This window comes from Aythya fuligula, chromosome 15 (genome assembly GCF_009819795.1).
Source record: "Aythya fuligula isolate bAytFul2 chromosome 15, bAytFul2.pri, whole genome shotgun sequence".
NCBI lineage: Eukaryota > Metazoa > Chordata > Aves > Anseriformes > Anatidae > Aythya > Aythya fuligula.
The window spans coordinates 12,856,849-12,873,937 of record NC_045573.1 but is presented as its reverse complement, the minus strand read 5'-3'; the positions used below and the strand labels follow the sequence as shown (position 1 = coordinate 12,873,937).

General features: G+C 48.3%; 1 protein-coding gene across 1 annotated transcript in view; it reads left to right on the top strand.

Annotated features, from left to right (window-relative positions):
- The first annotated feature begins 953 nt into the window (after positions 1–953).
- The window catches only part of PIGQ (phosphatidylinositol glycan anchor biosynthesis class Q), a 33,849-nt gene continuing 17,713 nt past the window's right edge, over positions 954–17,089 (top strand). The window contains exons 1-4 of the mRNA XM_032197840.1: positions 954–982; positions 4,042–4,742; positions 10,755–10,886; positions 12,110–12,230. Coding sequence (XP_032053731.1) covers positions 4,069–4,742; positions 10,755–10,886; positions 12,110–12,230 — 927 coding nt within the window. The 5' untranslated portion in view covers positions 954–982; positions 4,042–4,068. The remainder of the gene's footprint in view (positions 983–4,041; positions 4,743–10,754; positions 10,887–12,109; positions 12,231–17,089) is intronic.

Genomic DNA, 17,089 nt, shown 5'->3' with positions numbered 1-17,089 from the left:
GACTTGATTCTATTAAAAATGGTTGTGTGCTGGTGTCTTGGAAACTCGTTATCACCACCCCCTTGCGTGCCTCTTCAAAGATAAAACAATAATTTCTCTTCCACACACGCACATTTTCTGTGGCCACAGTTCCACCTTCCTGAGGCCAGCGGCAGCGTTGGGCTGAAGGGGTAAGGCCTGGCCTTCAGGAGAAGGGGAAATGGAAGGCAACCATTCCATGCTGCGTTCCTGACCTCTACAGGGAAGCAGCGACTACTGCACGGCGTAGGCCGCCTGTGTGCATGTGCAATGTTAACACAGCCCTGGGACTGTGCTGACCCCCGGGGCTGGGGGTTTTGGGGTGCCACAGCCCCTGCCACTATCAGCAGAGAGCTGGCAGGGCGCGGTGGTGGAGGGAAGGGCGTTTTCCTCTCCTGCTCCAGGCGTTGCTGGGGCAGGGTGCACCGACAGCACCGAGGCCTCTGTGGATGTGCTGAAGGCAGCGGCTCTGCTGCAGGGCTCTGAACCCACACAGGGCACCCAAACCCTCGTCCCTCACCCCCACTGAAGGTCTCTTCCCCTTGCTGACCCCACAACCCAGGAGCGTGCCTGCAGGGGAGCTCAGCACCGCTGGCTGCCGGCCAGGGCATTCACGGGGGCAGGGTGCAGGGAGGGGGAAGGGGGTGCCAGCAGCAACGCCGAGGCCCTGCCCTGCCCTCCCCGGAGCGATATCGGCTCCCAGGGCTGCTTATCAGCGGGCTCAGCGCGCCCAGCCCGGGGAGAGCCTCGGGGGCAGCACCGCAGGGGGAGCGGAGCCACCAGGGGCTGCGGCGGCGGCTCCGTGAGGCCGGGCCTTAAAACACAAGCGGGGAGCGGGGCTGGGAGAAGCCGGGGGAACGACGCCGGGGAGCGGAACGCGGCGGGGCCGGGCCTCGGCCCTACCCGGGCCGGCTGCGGAGCGCAGGAGGCTCCGGGCTGCCGGAAGAGGGCGAGCGGCGGAGCGGTAGGCGGCGGGCACGGGGTGCGGGGCGGCCGGGCCGGGAGGGGACGGGAGAGGAGGGGATGGACCGGGCCGGGAGGGGATGGACCGGGCCTGCCGGCCCCTCAGAGGCCCGCTGCCGGCTCCCGGGAGGCCCGGGCTGAGGGGCGGTGGGTCGCGGTGCTGCACAGGGGCCTCCGTCCCTGCATCGCCCCGCTTGGGGTTTGGGGTCGGTGCCGGGGGGGCAGCGGGAACGGGAGGCTCTGGGTGCCTCGGGGCTGCCTGCACGGATCCCAAACGGCTCCCAGGGGGGCACGGATCCCAAATAGTCCCCGGGGGGGCACAGATCCCAAACGGCCCCTGGGCAGGACCTTCCCTGCCGGCCCTGCAGCAGCCCCCGGGCTGTGCTCCCTAACCGGAGCTGCAGCCGAGGTGTTTCGCTGGCTGAACGTGGGCTGGCTTTAAAAGGTAAGGGGAGAAGCAAAATAGGAGAGATAAGAAGTGTTTCTCCTCCGTGAGAGTTTTTCCTGGATGAGTGTGGCCGTCTCTTTTTACCAAAACAAAACAGAACAGTGGAAAATAAGTGTTTGAATGAAAAGAGCCGGCTGATAATCCTCCTCACTGCATGGCCAAGCCTGTAAGGCGGGGAGTTGTGCAGCAACATGGGCAGTCTTGTAGCGATACGCTCAACTCTGACATCTCTTGAGGAAAAAGAATAAAAATGTAACTTTTAAAAAGATATCTGTCCAGTGTTACGGGTGGTAGCTTTGGTAATTAAAACAAGCTGGAAAAAAAAAAAAAAACACATTCAAGGTCTTATTTTCATCAGTTTCTCAGGGCTCTTTAAAATATTCAGCTCAATTTCAGGTTTTTAAAATATTCAGTTATTGGTAAACTTTAGTTGTAATTTTTTTTTGGTGCTGCAGTGCAGCCAGGATGCTCTCACTCTAGCTAAACCTGTATCATTTTAAATAATCTGTGAGCTTATGTATGTAGGTGTATTCACAACGTGTTCAGTCTCGATTTATTGGTTGGTTTGTTGGTTTTGAGCCCCTGTATTTATATTTGTATCTTTTATTTTATTTTACCTGGAAGCACATATGAGACAGCAAAAAGAAAGTGCTTTTTCAAACCTAAATCTAACTTCAGAGTGTTTGTAAAAGAAAGAAATGTGAAATGCGGGGGAGAGGTTTTATTTCACTTTCTTAGGGCCAGTCTGTTTAATTGTGTGTGTTAGCTGATTTTCACCAAAAAAAAAAAAAAAAAAGCCACCCTGACCTTAGCTGTTTCAATAGAAGTGAAAGGTAAGCTTGGATGTCTTGGTTTTAGTCCGTTTGGGGTCTAAGAGTCATTAAATATTGTTGAAAGACTGTATTTTTCAGTTGGACTGCAGGTCTTTTGTCTTTATCACACCTGGTGTCCTGCACCTTCACAGTCTCAGGATGTCACATCTGCCATTTCTCTACCCTTCTTTTGGTACATTTTTCCACTTCACTTCCTCTTCTGCTGGAGGCTTGAAACCCTTTGGAAAAAATATGTATTATTTAAGGTTCTCCTGAGATCCTGCATCCTTGCAGGCTCCACGTCTCTGCGGTTATCCCTCTGGTCAAGTAGGAGGAGATGTCAGTCCTCTGTGGCCTCCAAATGCTGCTCTCGCCATGGGCAGGAGGGCCCTCAGTGCCTGCAAACACAATTCAGCAGCGCACTGCTAACAAAATCCCCCGCGAGCACCTTTACACCTGTTTGAGAGGAAACACTGGGGTGAGTTTTGCACTAAAAGGGAGCATTCAGTCCCAGAGAAACCTTACTCCTTGCAAGCACAGCAACTGCGGGGCTTCTCCGGTCGGAGGAGTGAGCTGTGCGCCAAGGAAACTTCACCTTTGCCTCAAGGGGCTGACAGCTCATCCGTGAGCAGACATCTACCACTATATTTGGCAGGGCTGTGGGTCTGGCAGCAGGTTAATCACTTGCCTTTGCCGCTTCCCCGTTGCCTACTCCGTGCCCTAGCAGATTGCCAGATGCTGAGATTTACGAGATCAATTGTCCTGCGTTAAAAAGAGAGGAAAAATAAAAACACCAGGGACCGCTGCGTTGTGCACCCTCTCTCCATGTTATGAACACGCTCTGTGTTTCTCTTTCCAACTGACTGGGTCCCTCGCAGAGGAGCCAGCCTGGGGGCCTGTGGAGTTCTCACATCTCTAACAAAGCAATGAAGGACAGAAAAGGACAGCGGGCGCCGGGTGCTGATTGTTCTGTGCCAGCGCCCTCCTTACAGCAATTATATTTCTGTTAGAAACCTCCACCTTATTTAAAGAGACATTGTCAGCCGCCTCGAAGCTCCTTTTTACAAAAGACCTATAAAGCCATTGAGATGTTTTCTTCATGACCTGAAGAAAAATACTTTAGATAAGGGACATTGATAAAACAGATGTGCCTCTCCTGGTTTGGGATCTAATGCATTGACACCGCTATGTAAACTTTAATGAGTTAATTGGGGTAGTCCATCCACAGCAAGTTTATTGTCTTGGTTTCCAAATGAGGGGAGGGAGACTACAGGAGGTGAGTGATCAGTGGGTTTGTTACAGAATACGGCTCTGGGTTCCCAGCTGATAAAGGAGGCTCTGAAATCATCCTCCTTTATAGCATAAAGCAATAGTTCATTGTCAGTAATAGGAGGAAATATTCCCCAGAGGCGTTGTGGTGTGCTACTGCCTAGGCAAGTGTGGGAAGTGCTCAGGAACATTCAGTGTCAGAACCGAGCTCCAAAGCTGGATGGATTCCTGGTCTCGGTGGTCCAAGAGGCCGGTGTGCCATCGTGGAAGGCTGCTCCGGGGCTGGGAGAGGGCTTTGCTGAAAAATTCACTGCAAAGACTGCAGATTATCGGGGCCCTCCTAGATGCTTCTCTGATCGAAAGGCCTGGTGTCTGTCACTAATGTCATTGACTCGTTCCAGTGCAGAGACAAGTAGTTGGACTTAGTGTTTTAAAATTCGGCTGGGCCCCCTTACTGGTGGCTTTAGCCAGCTGAGGTTTGCCTTGTGTTTAATTGCCATCCCCAAGTTCTGTTTCTGTGTCTCTTGGCAGGTGTGCTGTTCTTCAGGGATCGCTGACATGGTACTGAAGGTGTTCTTCCCTTCATGCTGCTCCTCAGCAGAAAGCGGCATCTTGATCGGGCGCTGGATCTCGGAACAGAACTCTGCCGTTATCCTTGCTGTGGTCCATTTCCCTTTCATTCCCGTTCAGGTGAAGCAGTATCTCAGTGAACTCCAGCGGGTGACTAAGGTCAATGTTTCCGTGCTTGGCTCATGGAACAACAGCAAGCAGGAGAAAGAAGAGAGCCTGAGTGAGTTCTTGGAAGACCTTGGGACAATATTCTCCCATGAGCCCTGGATTCAGATAAGCAAAGAGGGAGACAGCAAATTCTGGAGCTGTTCCACCCTTCAGAAACGGTCTAATAACCACAGGGAAGAAGAAATCATCTTGGTGTATTATGACCAGCGCAAAGTTATGCTGTCCTGTCTGCACCCCCCTTTGGACACGGCTGCCTCCACTGCCCAGGAGGCAGAGGATGCTTCGAGGCTCTCTGCCATCTTCGACACCGTGGCAAAGAGCAAGGTGCTCTTCATGACGGACAAATACGATGATGGGCCCATCAAGCTGACCCACTGGCAGTCGGATGGCGTCGAAGCCAGTATCATCGTGGAGCTGATGAAGCAGGCCTCTGTGCCCGCCTGCATGCTGCTGACATTCCTGCTTTCGCTGATCTCTGGGGCCTGCAAGAGCAGGTAGGTGGCATGGCATGGGACAGCTTGAGTTTGTGAGGAAATGTGGTTCATACCACGTTTCATACCACATTCATACCTCAGTGTAGGGTTCCTGCTCAACCCCAATAGGAGCACTTTATATAAAAGTCAGTTTACTCATCAGTACCAGTCACGTTGTATCTCCGGTACTGTTTTTAGTTCTACAGACCTCGTGTGCCTCCAAGACATCTCCTTTTCTGATCTGAGGTCACCAGCCTGTAAAATTACCCTTAGGTGGTACAGCAGGTGATATAATAGGTATGGACTGCAGAGCAGGGCTCTTATTTGACAAGTGGACGTGCCTCCTGTGGGGCTCCTCAGTCCCAGCTGCAGCACAGCCCCTCTCCTGTGCCTTCACCCCGGCAGGCACGGTGCAGGGGCTGGGGATGGGGCTGACGGACCTCACGCTGCTGGCAGGGACCAGCCAAAGTGCAGAGCTGGCTGCCAGGAGGGGAACCCCCTGATACGAGTCTCAGATGTGAGAAGGGTGACGGGAAGGGCTGCTCCGTGTGCCAGTCACACCTTGGCCGCAGACCAACCCAGTATAAACCAGTGGTGTGTCAGGTTCTGTGGGCAGCGGCATGCAGCGAAGCTCCCGAATGAACCTGCTGGTGGAAACAGGCTGCTGCAGAGCTGGTATTAAAGCGTGGGGAGCTCCACTGAAAACAAGGGGTTCAAGGTACCCTCAGTCATGGTGGAGCTCTTGGACGGGTGGGGGGGCTTTCTGGGGAGGCACTGAGCTCTTCCCCATTGCACTAGGGGTAGCTCAGCCCTACTTCAGTTTTGTCACAGCTGAAATGTTGGTTTTCCAGCTATTGCATGGCTGGCAGGATGACGTGAGGGTTTTCTTTATGGCTCAATAGCCACGACTTCCTGCTCCCTATTTGCTATGAACACCTCCATGGCTGTGAAACATCAGTTAATGGTGTGTCTGAATCCGTCATCCCTCTAGGAGACACTGGTGTGGCTCTGGGACCTTACATCAGGTTACAGGCAATGCTGGTCTATGTGAAGCCTTGGTGAAATCCCTTAATCTAAATGATGAAACAGAATAGGATGCTTGAAATGTAACACGTGGCAAATGTGTGTGCTACAGAGGGCTTCTGAGCAGACTGGAAGGGCAGAAGCTTCTGCAGGCTGTCAGATAACACGTCTGGTCAGCCAGCCCGGAGAGGCTGTGCCAGGGCAGGGACTGCAGGTCAGATTCCGTGCTGCAAGGGGACACTTTGATTGATCAGATTTGGATAACAGCTACTACTGTATTCATGGATAAATCTTCTCAAGTGCAGCCTAAGGGTGTGGGGAACAGTCTTTGAACAGGTTTCCAATTGTATGATGCTGTCGTGAAAAATTACAGAATCACAGAATCACAGAATCACAGAATTTTCTAGGTTGGAAGAGACCTCAAGGTCATCGAGTCCAACCTCCAACCTAACGCTAACAGCCCTCCACTAAACCATATCCCTAAGCTCTACATCTAAACGTCTTTTGAAGACTTCCAAGGATGGTGACTCCACCACTTCCCTGGGCAGCCTGTTCCAATGCCTCACAACCCTTTCAGTGAAGAAGTTCTTCCTAACATCTAGCCTAAAACTCCCCTGGCTCAACTTAAACCCATTCCCCCTCGTCCTGTCACCAGGCACGTGGGAGAACAGGCCAACCCCCACCTCGCTACAGCCTCCCTTGAGGTACCCAGTGAAACTCTTCATATGCAAGGGTTTGCTGAGCAGCTGGGTTACGTGCTTTGGTATGAAGGAAGAACTGCCCATTGTTAGACTACTCTGCTGGAAGACACTTCGGGTCAATCTCAGACGTGATGTAATCAGGGACCACCAGTACCTCCAGGGATGGCTCTGTGGATGCTGAGCATGCATTTGGCTGTTCATGGAAATGAAGGCAGAGCTTTGTGGCTGGGTAGAAGATTGGGAGTCAGCCCTGAAGGTCCTTTGCCCTGCGTGGATTACGTTTGACAACCAACAAGCAGGATGATCCTTTCCCATGCAGGCCCTCGCTCTCAAAAGCCAGCCTTGCTCACCTTGATCAGCCAGGTCCAGCCCAAGCCTCACAGGTCTCCAGAAGGCCATAGGCCAAGCATAACTTGGGAGCTCTGTCCCGTTCCTTGCAGTCTGGCAGGCTGGGCACAGATGCTGCTGCCCAGTTTATCAGCAGCTATTCTGATTTTTCAGCTTTTCCTAAAAACCGGGGCAGACATTTGGAGGCAGAGCAGCGGCCGGGCTAGCAGCCAGCTGCGCACAGCAGCAGGCAGAACACAAGGTTTGCTGTGCTTAAACCTAGGTTGAGCTTGTTCTTAACCTTGGGACATAGGTGTAGGTTTCTTTCTTCTTTGTTTTATTCACCCATAGTATCAGTGTGATATTTGCTTATTTTACTGAGGTTTTAAAACATCATTTTTTGAGGAAATAGGTTAGCACCCGGCTTTCTGACAAACCTCCTGCTTGACCTTCGAAGTCATTTAGCACAATTTGGTTCCGTTTACCACGTGCTGTATGGTACAGCCTCGTTGTGCTAACATCTACGATGCAGAGAGGGTTCAAGGATGTCAAATGCACGTGTCCTTCCCGTCCCCTCTCCCTGTGCTGGGCCAGCCCGTACCCAGCATAAAATGGGGTCTACTGAAATCAGAGCAGGTGACAGTGGAGTCATTGCCCGAGGAGATTTCTTTAACTAATTTATAGCAATTAGTTATTTGATGTATAATAATAGTGGTGCCTTTTGGAGAAGTCACTGAGGCGCAAGGCTAACTGTTCGCTGGTGCAAGGAGAAGGTCCTGCACAGACAAACAGTGAAAGATTCTCACTTAAGAAGTTCCCTTCTTCCTTTGCTCGACATGTTTTCCCTTCTGGGGCTTACTACAGGATTTCTTTCCCAGATCTTTGGGATGTTAAAGGATGGTCAGCTTGGAAGAGCTACAGGAAAAGATCTGTGATGTCCACGCAGGCTGCAGGGGCTTGGGGCTTGTTTGGCTATGCCACTGCTGCGTATTTGTGCTGGGGAAGCAGGGCAATGTGGTTAGAAGCCTCAGAAAGCGAGCAGCAGCCCTGATCCACGCTTACCAAATATTCTCTCATCTCACGGTAAGGCACTTCTTCAGCACCACCTTGTGCTCCGGGGTGGCCATTGCAACTCCATCTTCAGAGGGTGCAGAATTCCCATAGCCACTGACGGTCCCCAGTGTGCTGTTCAGAAGGTCAGGGTGATTTAGTACCGGGGCAATAAATTCGGTGTGCTCTGGCTTGTTTGTTTTTAGAAATCCATTTACTTGCCTCTCACTGACACTGGGACCTCTGGTTCCTCACCCAGAAGGGAGGCATTGTTCCTGCAGCTTGTAGCAGAGAGCAAAAGGCAGCTGTGGGTTCTGGAGCTGTAGCATTTGCATGGGATCCAGGTCCAGAAAGATTGTTTTTCATCTGATATCTGAAAAAAAATCCTTGGAGGGAAAAAAAAAAAAAAAGAATTGGAAAATTGTGTTAATTTATTGCTAAAATTCCTTATATGTGGAAGTATCCCAAAGATCTCCTGCTGTTTAAATAATGCAGAGATACGTCATTCTTGTTTTTTTTTTATGAGTTTGATTGTTTTTCCATCACACTTGTAAAAAATCATTCCGTATACTGTGCGATGAACAGGTGGCAGCATCTATGGCGATGCAGAGTTGGTACGCGTTGGGTAGGAGACGACACAAGAAATATTTTTGGCTTTCTTCATCAGTCCCCTTACAGATGGGAGTTTCCAGAGCACATCTTGCAACTATTATATCAAGCTTTTTGCAGTGTGTTTGTATTTTGATTTAAATAAACGTGTACGTACTTGCCAAAGAAAGTATGTTAAGTGGAGTAGAGGTTGGCTCGCTCAAGTGGAAGGAGTGAGAGAGTCAGCCATGGTACGGAGAAGCGGAGAGCCCTGGTGCATCCCTTCCAACACGCGGGGCAGCATCTTGGCCTGGCCCGTTTGAGCAGCCATGGGGTGTTCGTGGGGACGAGGCTGCTCTGGGGATCTGTCTCACCCATGCAAGGTGTTTCCCAGGCAGGAGAGCAGCAGCGTGCCCTTCCCTTTGGCAGAGGACACCGGAGGTGGCACAGCTGAGAGCTGCTGCAAGCTGGGGAGCCGTGGAGCAGCACGGGGCCACGAGCCATCGCATGCCACCTGGCTCAGGGTGCTCTGGCAGCTGCTGTTTTGACCAGTGGTTTTTCACCGTCAGCCTCCTGGGCATAACAGCACGGGCACAGCACGTCCCCCTTCCCCCTGCTTTGCATTTCAAGTGCGACCCTCTGCTTTAGCAAAGGTTTTCCAGGAGAGAACTTGGAGCCGCCAGGCTGGGATATAATGGGAGGAGAAGCCTCGCCTGCACCTGTGCCTTGGCGAATCTGCAAACCCAGGTCTGTGAGGTGGGGGGACAGTGCTCACCTCCCCAGTAAACACGTCAGGTGTTGCCTCCTGGCAAGGCAGCTGAGAAGCAGCGCGCTGTCGTCTCCAAGGTGGGAGGCTGCGAGGCAGAGCTGAGTAACTCGGAGGCCTCGAGTTGAGAAGAATGATTCACGGCACACTGCGTGTATTTCAGGACCCAGCTATCTGAAATCTGGGGGGAAGGGGACTTCAGGACTCTGTCGAACCGAGAAACCGTGCCTGAAGTCTGGTTGAAAGGGCTCAGAAGGGTGGGGGGAGCAAGGGGATAGCAGCCCCGGTGAACCAAGCAGGGTTTTGAACCAGCCGTACTCCTGTGATTTGTGTAGAAGGCATAAACAGCAGCCAGGGCCTTGGTCTGCCTGTCCTGCGTCCAGTCCTGATGACACTCTGCTGCTAAACTACAGGCTAAATTCCTCCTGATGAGGTCTGGGGCAGGCATGTGCACTTTCATGGACATCTCCAGGCTGTGCTCACGAGCAATCCAAACAGCTGTACAATTTCAAGAGCGAAGCAGGATACCGGGAATAATTTTAGCGTTCAGAATGAATGTAAACTGAAGGAACATGCCAAAGCAATAAAACGAGTAGGTGAAAGAAATAACTAAGAGTGAATATTGATTTCTGGACCTTTAATGAGTGAAACAACTGCTGTGGACAGGAAAGAAGCGATCCCAATTATGTGAACATCAGAATTTATTCCCCACAACAACCCCGGTACTCTGTGTCACTGCACTGCTATTAAGCACTCTGACAAACCTGCATCCAGTGGTGTCATTTTGGACTACACAAATCACACTTGTTCCTTCTTTTGTATGTTGTGTGGTAATAAAAGTAACTCCCAAAGATAATTGAGCATCATTTAATACTTTCCTTCTGAGTCATTAAAAAACGAAACATGTGACTGTTCCCTCCCCTACAAGCTTAAAGTGGGTGCTGACATTCAGTATTTAATTAGGATTCCAAAGTTTATTATCTGCATAGTGCTGGTCAACCTTGCCAAGGGGGTGGAGAGAAGATAGGAGTGAAGATCCTGAGAAGGGCATTTAAAAGTAATAAAGAAAAAGAAAAGAGGGAGAAAAAGGGACAAACTGTAGGGAGAATGCAGCTGTCCTTTATACCAAGCTCACTTGTGATTTTACTAATCACGTTGGGGTCTGTGAAGCAGTTGTGCTGTGCTGTGTTGTTGCAGTATGTACAGATCTGCCTCGATTCCAGTCTCCTGAAAACCTGGAGCAGGGTGCAACCCTAGTGCTGTATCCCAGAGCCCAGGGTGGGATCAGTAACACGTTCTGCCTTCCAAGGAAGAGCAAGGCACTTGGTTCTGCAGAATGGAAATGAGAGGTTGGGTTGTCTGCTTTAAATGTCTTGGTCTGGGAAAGGTTGCTTTAATTCTGTTAACCTTTAAGAGAGTGGTGAATATGTAATATTCTTTAATGGTAATATGTTGATGCTGTTTCTGGTTACATAACCTGACCTTTACACTGAATGTTTTGCATGGAGTTTGTACAAACAACATGCAGCCTGCTACACGGCAGAAGCAAAAGAGGAGGTTCCTGTTGTGTTTCTGCAGGATGCTGAAGTTTTGGCCTTTGTCTTTCCTGTGGAGCAAACTCTCAACTTGTGAGCAGCTGGCACATCGCCTGCAGCACCTCCAGGTCATCAGCAGCAACAAGAAGGCTCAAAACCAGACCCAGCTAATGAGGTATGGAGTACCCATAAAGGCATGCACGTGTTTGCTCTAGCCCTGTCTCCTCTGGGGAACCCAAACCATGGATCCTTTGCCCGCTGCAGGGATCTGCAGCTGGCCTGGCTGACACGACAACACTGGGGGGTCCTCGTTGCACCACACAGTGTTGCCTTGCATGGTCTACTCTCTGCTAGTTTGCAGATTTCTGCCTTGTGCTCTGTTTTATACCACTTACACCTTTTGCCAGATGTATGCCTTCTTCCCTAGCTTGGGAAAGACGACTGGGATATTGCCCCCGAAAAGTTTGTACCGCACCCACATGCAGGGCGTTGCTATCAATACTCCCACAAGCTCACTGCTTTCACATATGTTGCCAAGGTTAACCAAAACCTGCAATCAGTATTCAGTGACACTTTCCAAAAGAGCAGAAAGGTTTAAATGCTGCCCTCTTTCACCCACTCTTTACATACAGTTACTGGAGACCAGAGACTCCAGCAGCAGTAACAATGTCAGTGTAACAGAACAAGCAAACGTGCAGCACAGTGAGTGGAACAGGGAGAGGCAGGGATCTGAGACAGGTCATGCTGAATGTCCTATGGCCATTACACAGCAAGCCTTGTGCTGTGTAGTTCCCTGATCCTGCAGGAATAGACTTCCAGGGAATGCTTAAAGTGGATTAGTAGATTTGAAGGCCAAAAGTAACTGTGATCGTTCAATCTGGTTTCCAGAATAACTCATGTCATGGAATTTCGTTCAGAAACTCTAGCAGTGAGGGGCAGCTTGGTAGCCCTTCTGGATGTTTATGAACCCAGAAACACAGTTTATTACATTGCTTAGTGGTTCACCTACCACTAGAGGTGGTACTTCTTAGAAAGCTAATCTCAGCATGGATGCTCCAAGTGACGGTGCCCTTAGTACTGTTAAATTCCCGCTGGGTGTGCACATACACTTTGTTTAACGTTATTTTTCTTTGTAGCTTTAACCCTGCTTTTCGCTCCCCTTATTTAAAAAAAGGTTTCATCGTGTGGCAGGCTCGGAGTCACTTGGTGTTTGGCCCTAGAAGTAGCAGCACATCAGTGAAAGTCAAAAGCACTCTGCACCACGTTTCTTTAGTAAATTGTCCCACTGTTCCTGGGACATGAAAGATGCTATGTAAGTGAAGCCAACAATTGTCACTGAAACTTGAAGTGCTGTCCTTTCTTTTGCTCTAACGTTGTTTCTTTTTATCGTGCATGCAGGAAAGCCAACATCTTTGTCTCTCTGCTGATTGATGTGGCTCTGGGAATACTGCTCATGTCCTGGCTGTACAGAAAGAACCGGATCGGTCACCTTGCTGACACCCTCATCCCTGTGGCTGATGTAAGTCTGGTCAGAGCCATTCCTCTTTCAGCTTCTGTGGGTACTGACCAGCTCGTGATGCCTGAAGTGCCTGTAAGGAGGCAATGCCTTAAACACAAGGATTTCAGAGAGAGTCCTGTCTGAAGTCATGCAAATTAGGTCTCCGCAAGAACAGTGAAATCTTCAAATCAGGCCTCCTGGGGCTGTTCAAAAGGAACACAGCTCTGGCTTGAGTGTGCAGTAAATAGTAATTAGATACTTACTCGAGGATTGTTCCAGCTCCCAAAGTAACAATTATGGCTTGGGCAGAGCCGTGCAGCTGCAGGTTGGAGTGGTTATCAAGTTCACAGAAGTATCGTCAAGTTGCTTTATGGGGCATTTGGGAAAAGGCTGTAACTTGGGTTGAATCTGATAAACTGCTGAAAAGTCAAACCTGATAAGCATGCAGCTGTGCTTGTGAAGAGGAAGTTCATGGGGAAATCCAAAGGTATTCGCTAGTCAGGATGCAAACACCTGAAATCCTAAGAACTCTGGTGTGCAGATGGTAAACAAGGAAAACTCGCTGTGTCCTGTGCTTTTCTCAAACAACTCCTCTTGCCCACTGAGATCCCTCAGCATCAGCATAAACTCATGAAGAACAAGTATGACTCATACTGCCCTGCTTTTCTGGTGGCTCATTTTAAGTGCTTCGCTCCAATATATCTGCGTAGTGGCAGAAAGGAACATATAATGCACTTCGGAGGCTGGAGGCCAGACCATTAATCTAAAGTTAGCTCTGGTTTTAGAGCTTCTGTGTCTTGGGAATACATGTGCAGCCAACGTTGAGCATTGTCATGCAGCTGCACAACCTAATCCTTTCTCTGCTCACTTTTCTTTCATTTCTGGGACAGAAAATGAATCTTTCCATTGGTCTCTTTCTGGGAGCTGGAAGACATCCTCTCATCGCTCTTTTTCGGTTTCATGGTTGGGAGGAATTTTATTCTGATTAGAGAATTCCAGCAGCAATTTGTTTTTTACTAATCCTGTCTTTCTTGGGAAGAGATCACAATTCCCTTGACAATGATCTGCTTGGTCCATGTCTAACATTTTCATTGTCACAAGCCATATGTCTCTGATCATTCTTGTACACGCTGTGCTTTCAGAAAATGTGTATGGAGTGTGTATGGAGATCCAGCATAGCTGTGAATCATTATTATTGCTATTTTTGTTGTTTTTCATAGTCAAGCATAAGGACAGCATGTTTTAAGGAGCGCTGCAGACGTTATTGAGAAGCAACGTTGGGATAGGAAGGACTACATTTCTTCTGCAATACACTTACTCCCGTAGTATTTGAGCTAAAAGCTAAGAATCATTTTCTAAGTCTTATTCCTAAGTCTTCACCCTTGCAGATATTTCAGCTGGAAAAGTTTAAGTTCTCTAAAACTCACCCCGTGGGATTATTCCAAGTGTCCAACTCTCAAAAATCTGATTTCTTAACAAGTCTGTAAAGAAGTGGCGTTTGGCTGTGTTCCCATTTGCACAGGTGGCTCCAGGAGGGGTTCCATCTGCCCGGTGTCTTTGGCAGATGGACGCTCTCTGTGCTCAAGGTGTATCTGATCCCAGCACCTGTCCTGGACAGCCTCGCTTGTGAGAGTTGCTCATTCATTCCTCTTTCAAAAAATTAGCTCATCTGTCACTCCACTTTCATATCGTAGCACCAGTTATTTTCATCACGTCTCCTACGTGTGCTGACTTCATTACCTCAGTGTCACCAAGAGCTGTTTGATTACTTTTCTGTAAGTGTAAACTTCCCCTTGTATGGGTGGCCCTGTATGGTTTGTGCCTTTCTTCTCCACAGTATCTCCAAGCTTATCAGTTCAGGCCACTTATAACTCCTCTGACTTTCCAGCTGTACTTTCTTCTTTCAAGCTTATTAGATTGTGGACATATAATCATTTGGAGTCCTTTTACTGCCTTTGGTAGGCATCGATTTATGTACATTATGTGCAGGCCTTAAAAAATGCAGTTTTGAGTGATCCCAAAATATACCAATGACTTCAGCGTGTGGTGTGCAAGCCAGCACCACTTCTTTTCCGGTATGACAGCAAAATCTCCCCTTAGCCATTCAACAGTAGGTTTCCACTTTGCTGCTGAGTGTCCATCTGGTACACATTATTCCCATCACTTGGGCTTTCTCAAGTGCTTGTGCTGCCAAATTCAGTAATGCAAACTTTCCCCTGTGCAGAACGAGTTACTATTCCTTCCCTAAAGCTCCTTGCTACTCTGCTTTTGATGTGCCCTACATCTGATGATGGCATTGACCTTCTTACATCTCTGTATCTGCTAGTAAACAGAACATTATATATATTTTAATAATCTTATCATAATATGTATATATGTACAACCTCATTGTAACCTTATGGATTTGACTGATTTTAACATTGGCAAATTTTTAGCTGCCTGGGGGCTGGAAGCAGAGCTTTTTCTTTTTCTTTTTCTTTTCTTTTTTTTTTTTTTTCCTAGTAAACATCCTTCTGGAAGAAAGCAGGTGCAGGTAGATTATTTTGACTCTCAACAATTGCCAGGGTCACAAGCTCAGCCTGCTGACGTGAGGATCAAGCCGTGTTCCCTAGCTGTCATTCGTCATCCCCTGATATAATGGTTCTCAAATCAGCACTTAGCTAGCAATTGTTGATGATGCACAAGACATCATTGACTGCAGCTCCCACTTTCACAGCTTGATGAGCTGTGCTGTGCTGACTGTAATAACAAGTTGCCTTTGTCAGTAAATGAAGCAGATGTGATTCAGACACCTAGGGAGTGACTGGGGAGTAGCTGTATGCAACACGAAGGACTGATTTTGGAGCAGGCTTTAAAAAACAAGAATGGAAAATGTGAATAATCTGCTCTCTGTAGGTGCCCTTACAGCTCCTACCCTCCTCCTTCCGCTTGCTCCCACCAGGCTTCCCAACAGCAGTCCTTGTTTTTGCCTTCCACAAAAATATCCAATTCAAAGTGCTACATTTTTTTCTGTTTTGAGATGAAGAACTGCTTAGAAACCCTCTTTTTTATTTTTTCCTCTTTCACCTCTTGCATCCTGGCTGTGTTCTCTTTTCCTTAGGCTGTAATCTCTTTGAAACAAATATTTATCATAGATCATGCCTCCAAACATGTGACTGGAGCTTAGAGATAATTGGATGCAAGTTCCTATTTAGTTACGTTTTCTAATATATAAACAAAGCTAGTAGAGAGGACACCACCTGGAAAATATTCTTCGGTGTTACTTTATAAAATCACAGGTAGGTGCCTGGCAGGGAGTGCTTTGGCTCTGCTTTCAGTGCCTTGTGCAAGATGCTTCACTCAGTTTGCACTGCACTTCCCAGTGTCCACGGTGCCCACCCTCAGTGGGCTGTGTGTGTCTTTCTCCGTGGTTGTCACAGCACCACGGGACACATGGAGACAAGCAAGAAGAACATGGCTGTGAAGATTTCCAATCTAAAGTATTGCCAGCCATGTTAGCTTTAGTCTCCGGTTTGGTGATGTCCTTACACCCCTTTATGAAAGCACTTCCATGTAATTCACTGTGTCTTATTTCGTACCACTGGTCACATTCAGTATGCATGACTGCAACAAGAGGATTAGACTCCCAGTCACCTTTTACAATCCTGCCTGCTATTGATCAGTCCTAAAATATCTGGCTGCAAAATAGCTTGCAAGGTTATGCTTGAGGCCTGTGTTTTGAAATGCTTTGCCCAGCTAAATAGCAGCAAGCCAGGGCACCTTCCCAGGGTTATGTGCCCCTGTCAGAATTTAGTGGTACCACTGGAACTGGAAGCCTTCAGAAGTAGTCAGAGCTGGAAAACAGCCCTGCTGAAGGACTGCTTTCAAGCATTTAAATATTTCATTAAAATCCCCAAATGCTTTTTCCAAGTTACAAATCCAACACTTTAAATATTAAAACCAGTCTATTTATACAGTAGCTAAAAGTTCTCAGTGATGGAGGTAAGATCTGTGGGTTCAAATCAGTTCTGACTTACTGCAAGATATTTTAAGGGACGTTGAGGCAGAGGGTAAATGAATGAAATAAAGAGGCAATCTTGTTCAGGGGATTTTCGGATAAAGTGAAGATGGAGCTCTGAGTTTTGCCACTACACTAAAAGTAAATGCTTACAAATCCACTTTGCGATGATCCAGATGGTCAATGAAATGTAATCATTTATTGGAAGACATTTCCTCTTAGGGAAACTTTCCCTACAAATTATGGGGAAATGAGGCTATAGCACATCAGCTTCAGGTAGCATGTGTTGACTCTTATGCACACTTATTTACTCACAATCTGTGTTCATGTGGGACAGTGGGTGAGGTCACTTCTTCCAGGTATGTTCCCCACCTCTTTGCTGCCTCCAGCACTCTCTGAGGAGCAGAGCCGAACCATCTTCTGCCCTGCCTACTGCAGTCAAAGCAGTGTGGTGTAGAGAGAAAATCAGTAAATAATTTGGGATTAAATCACTAGAAATCGAGAGTCAAAGCCCTCTGTGATTTGGGAACAAACTCCATCAGCACTGTTCTCAGTGATTCAGAAGGCTTCTTTTTTACTGGGATGCCATGGGTATCCCTCTGAAGCCTACAAGTGAGACAAGACAGTGGTTTACCACAGAGCAGAAAGCAAGCTAGTTTGTATATGAAGCACGTTTACATAATTGTGTTTTCTAGCCTGCCGTAAACTCATACAGGTTATTTCATTGTAAAATTTTCCTGTTTTGTCCATGAGCACACAGCCATCCTGCCCTGTTACAGATCCTGGCTGCTTTCCCCATACTGAGATTGCTCTCTCAGTTCTGACTTTTCAGTTTTCCGTCCAATTAAATTCGTTTGTGCACCAGCATTTGCCATCTATTTCA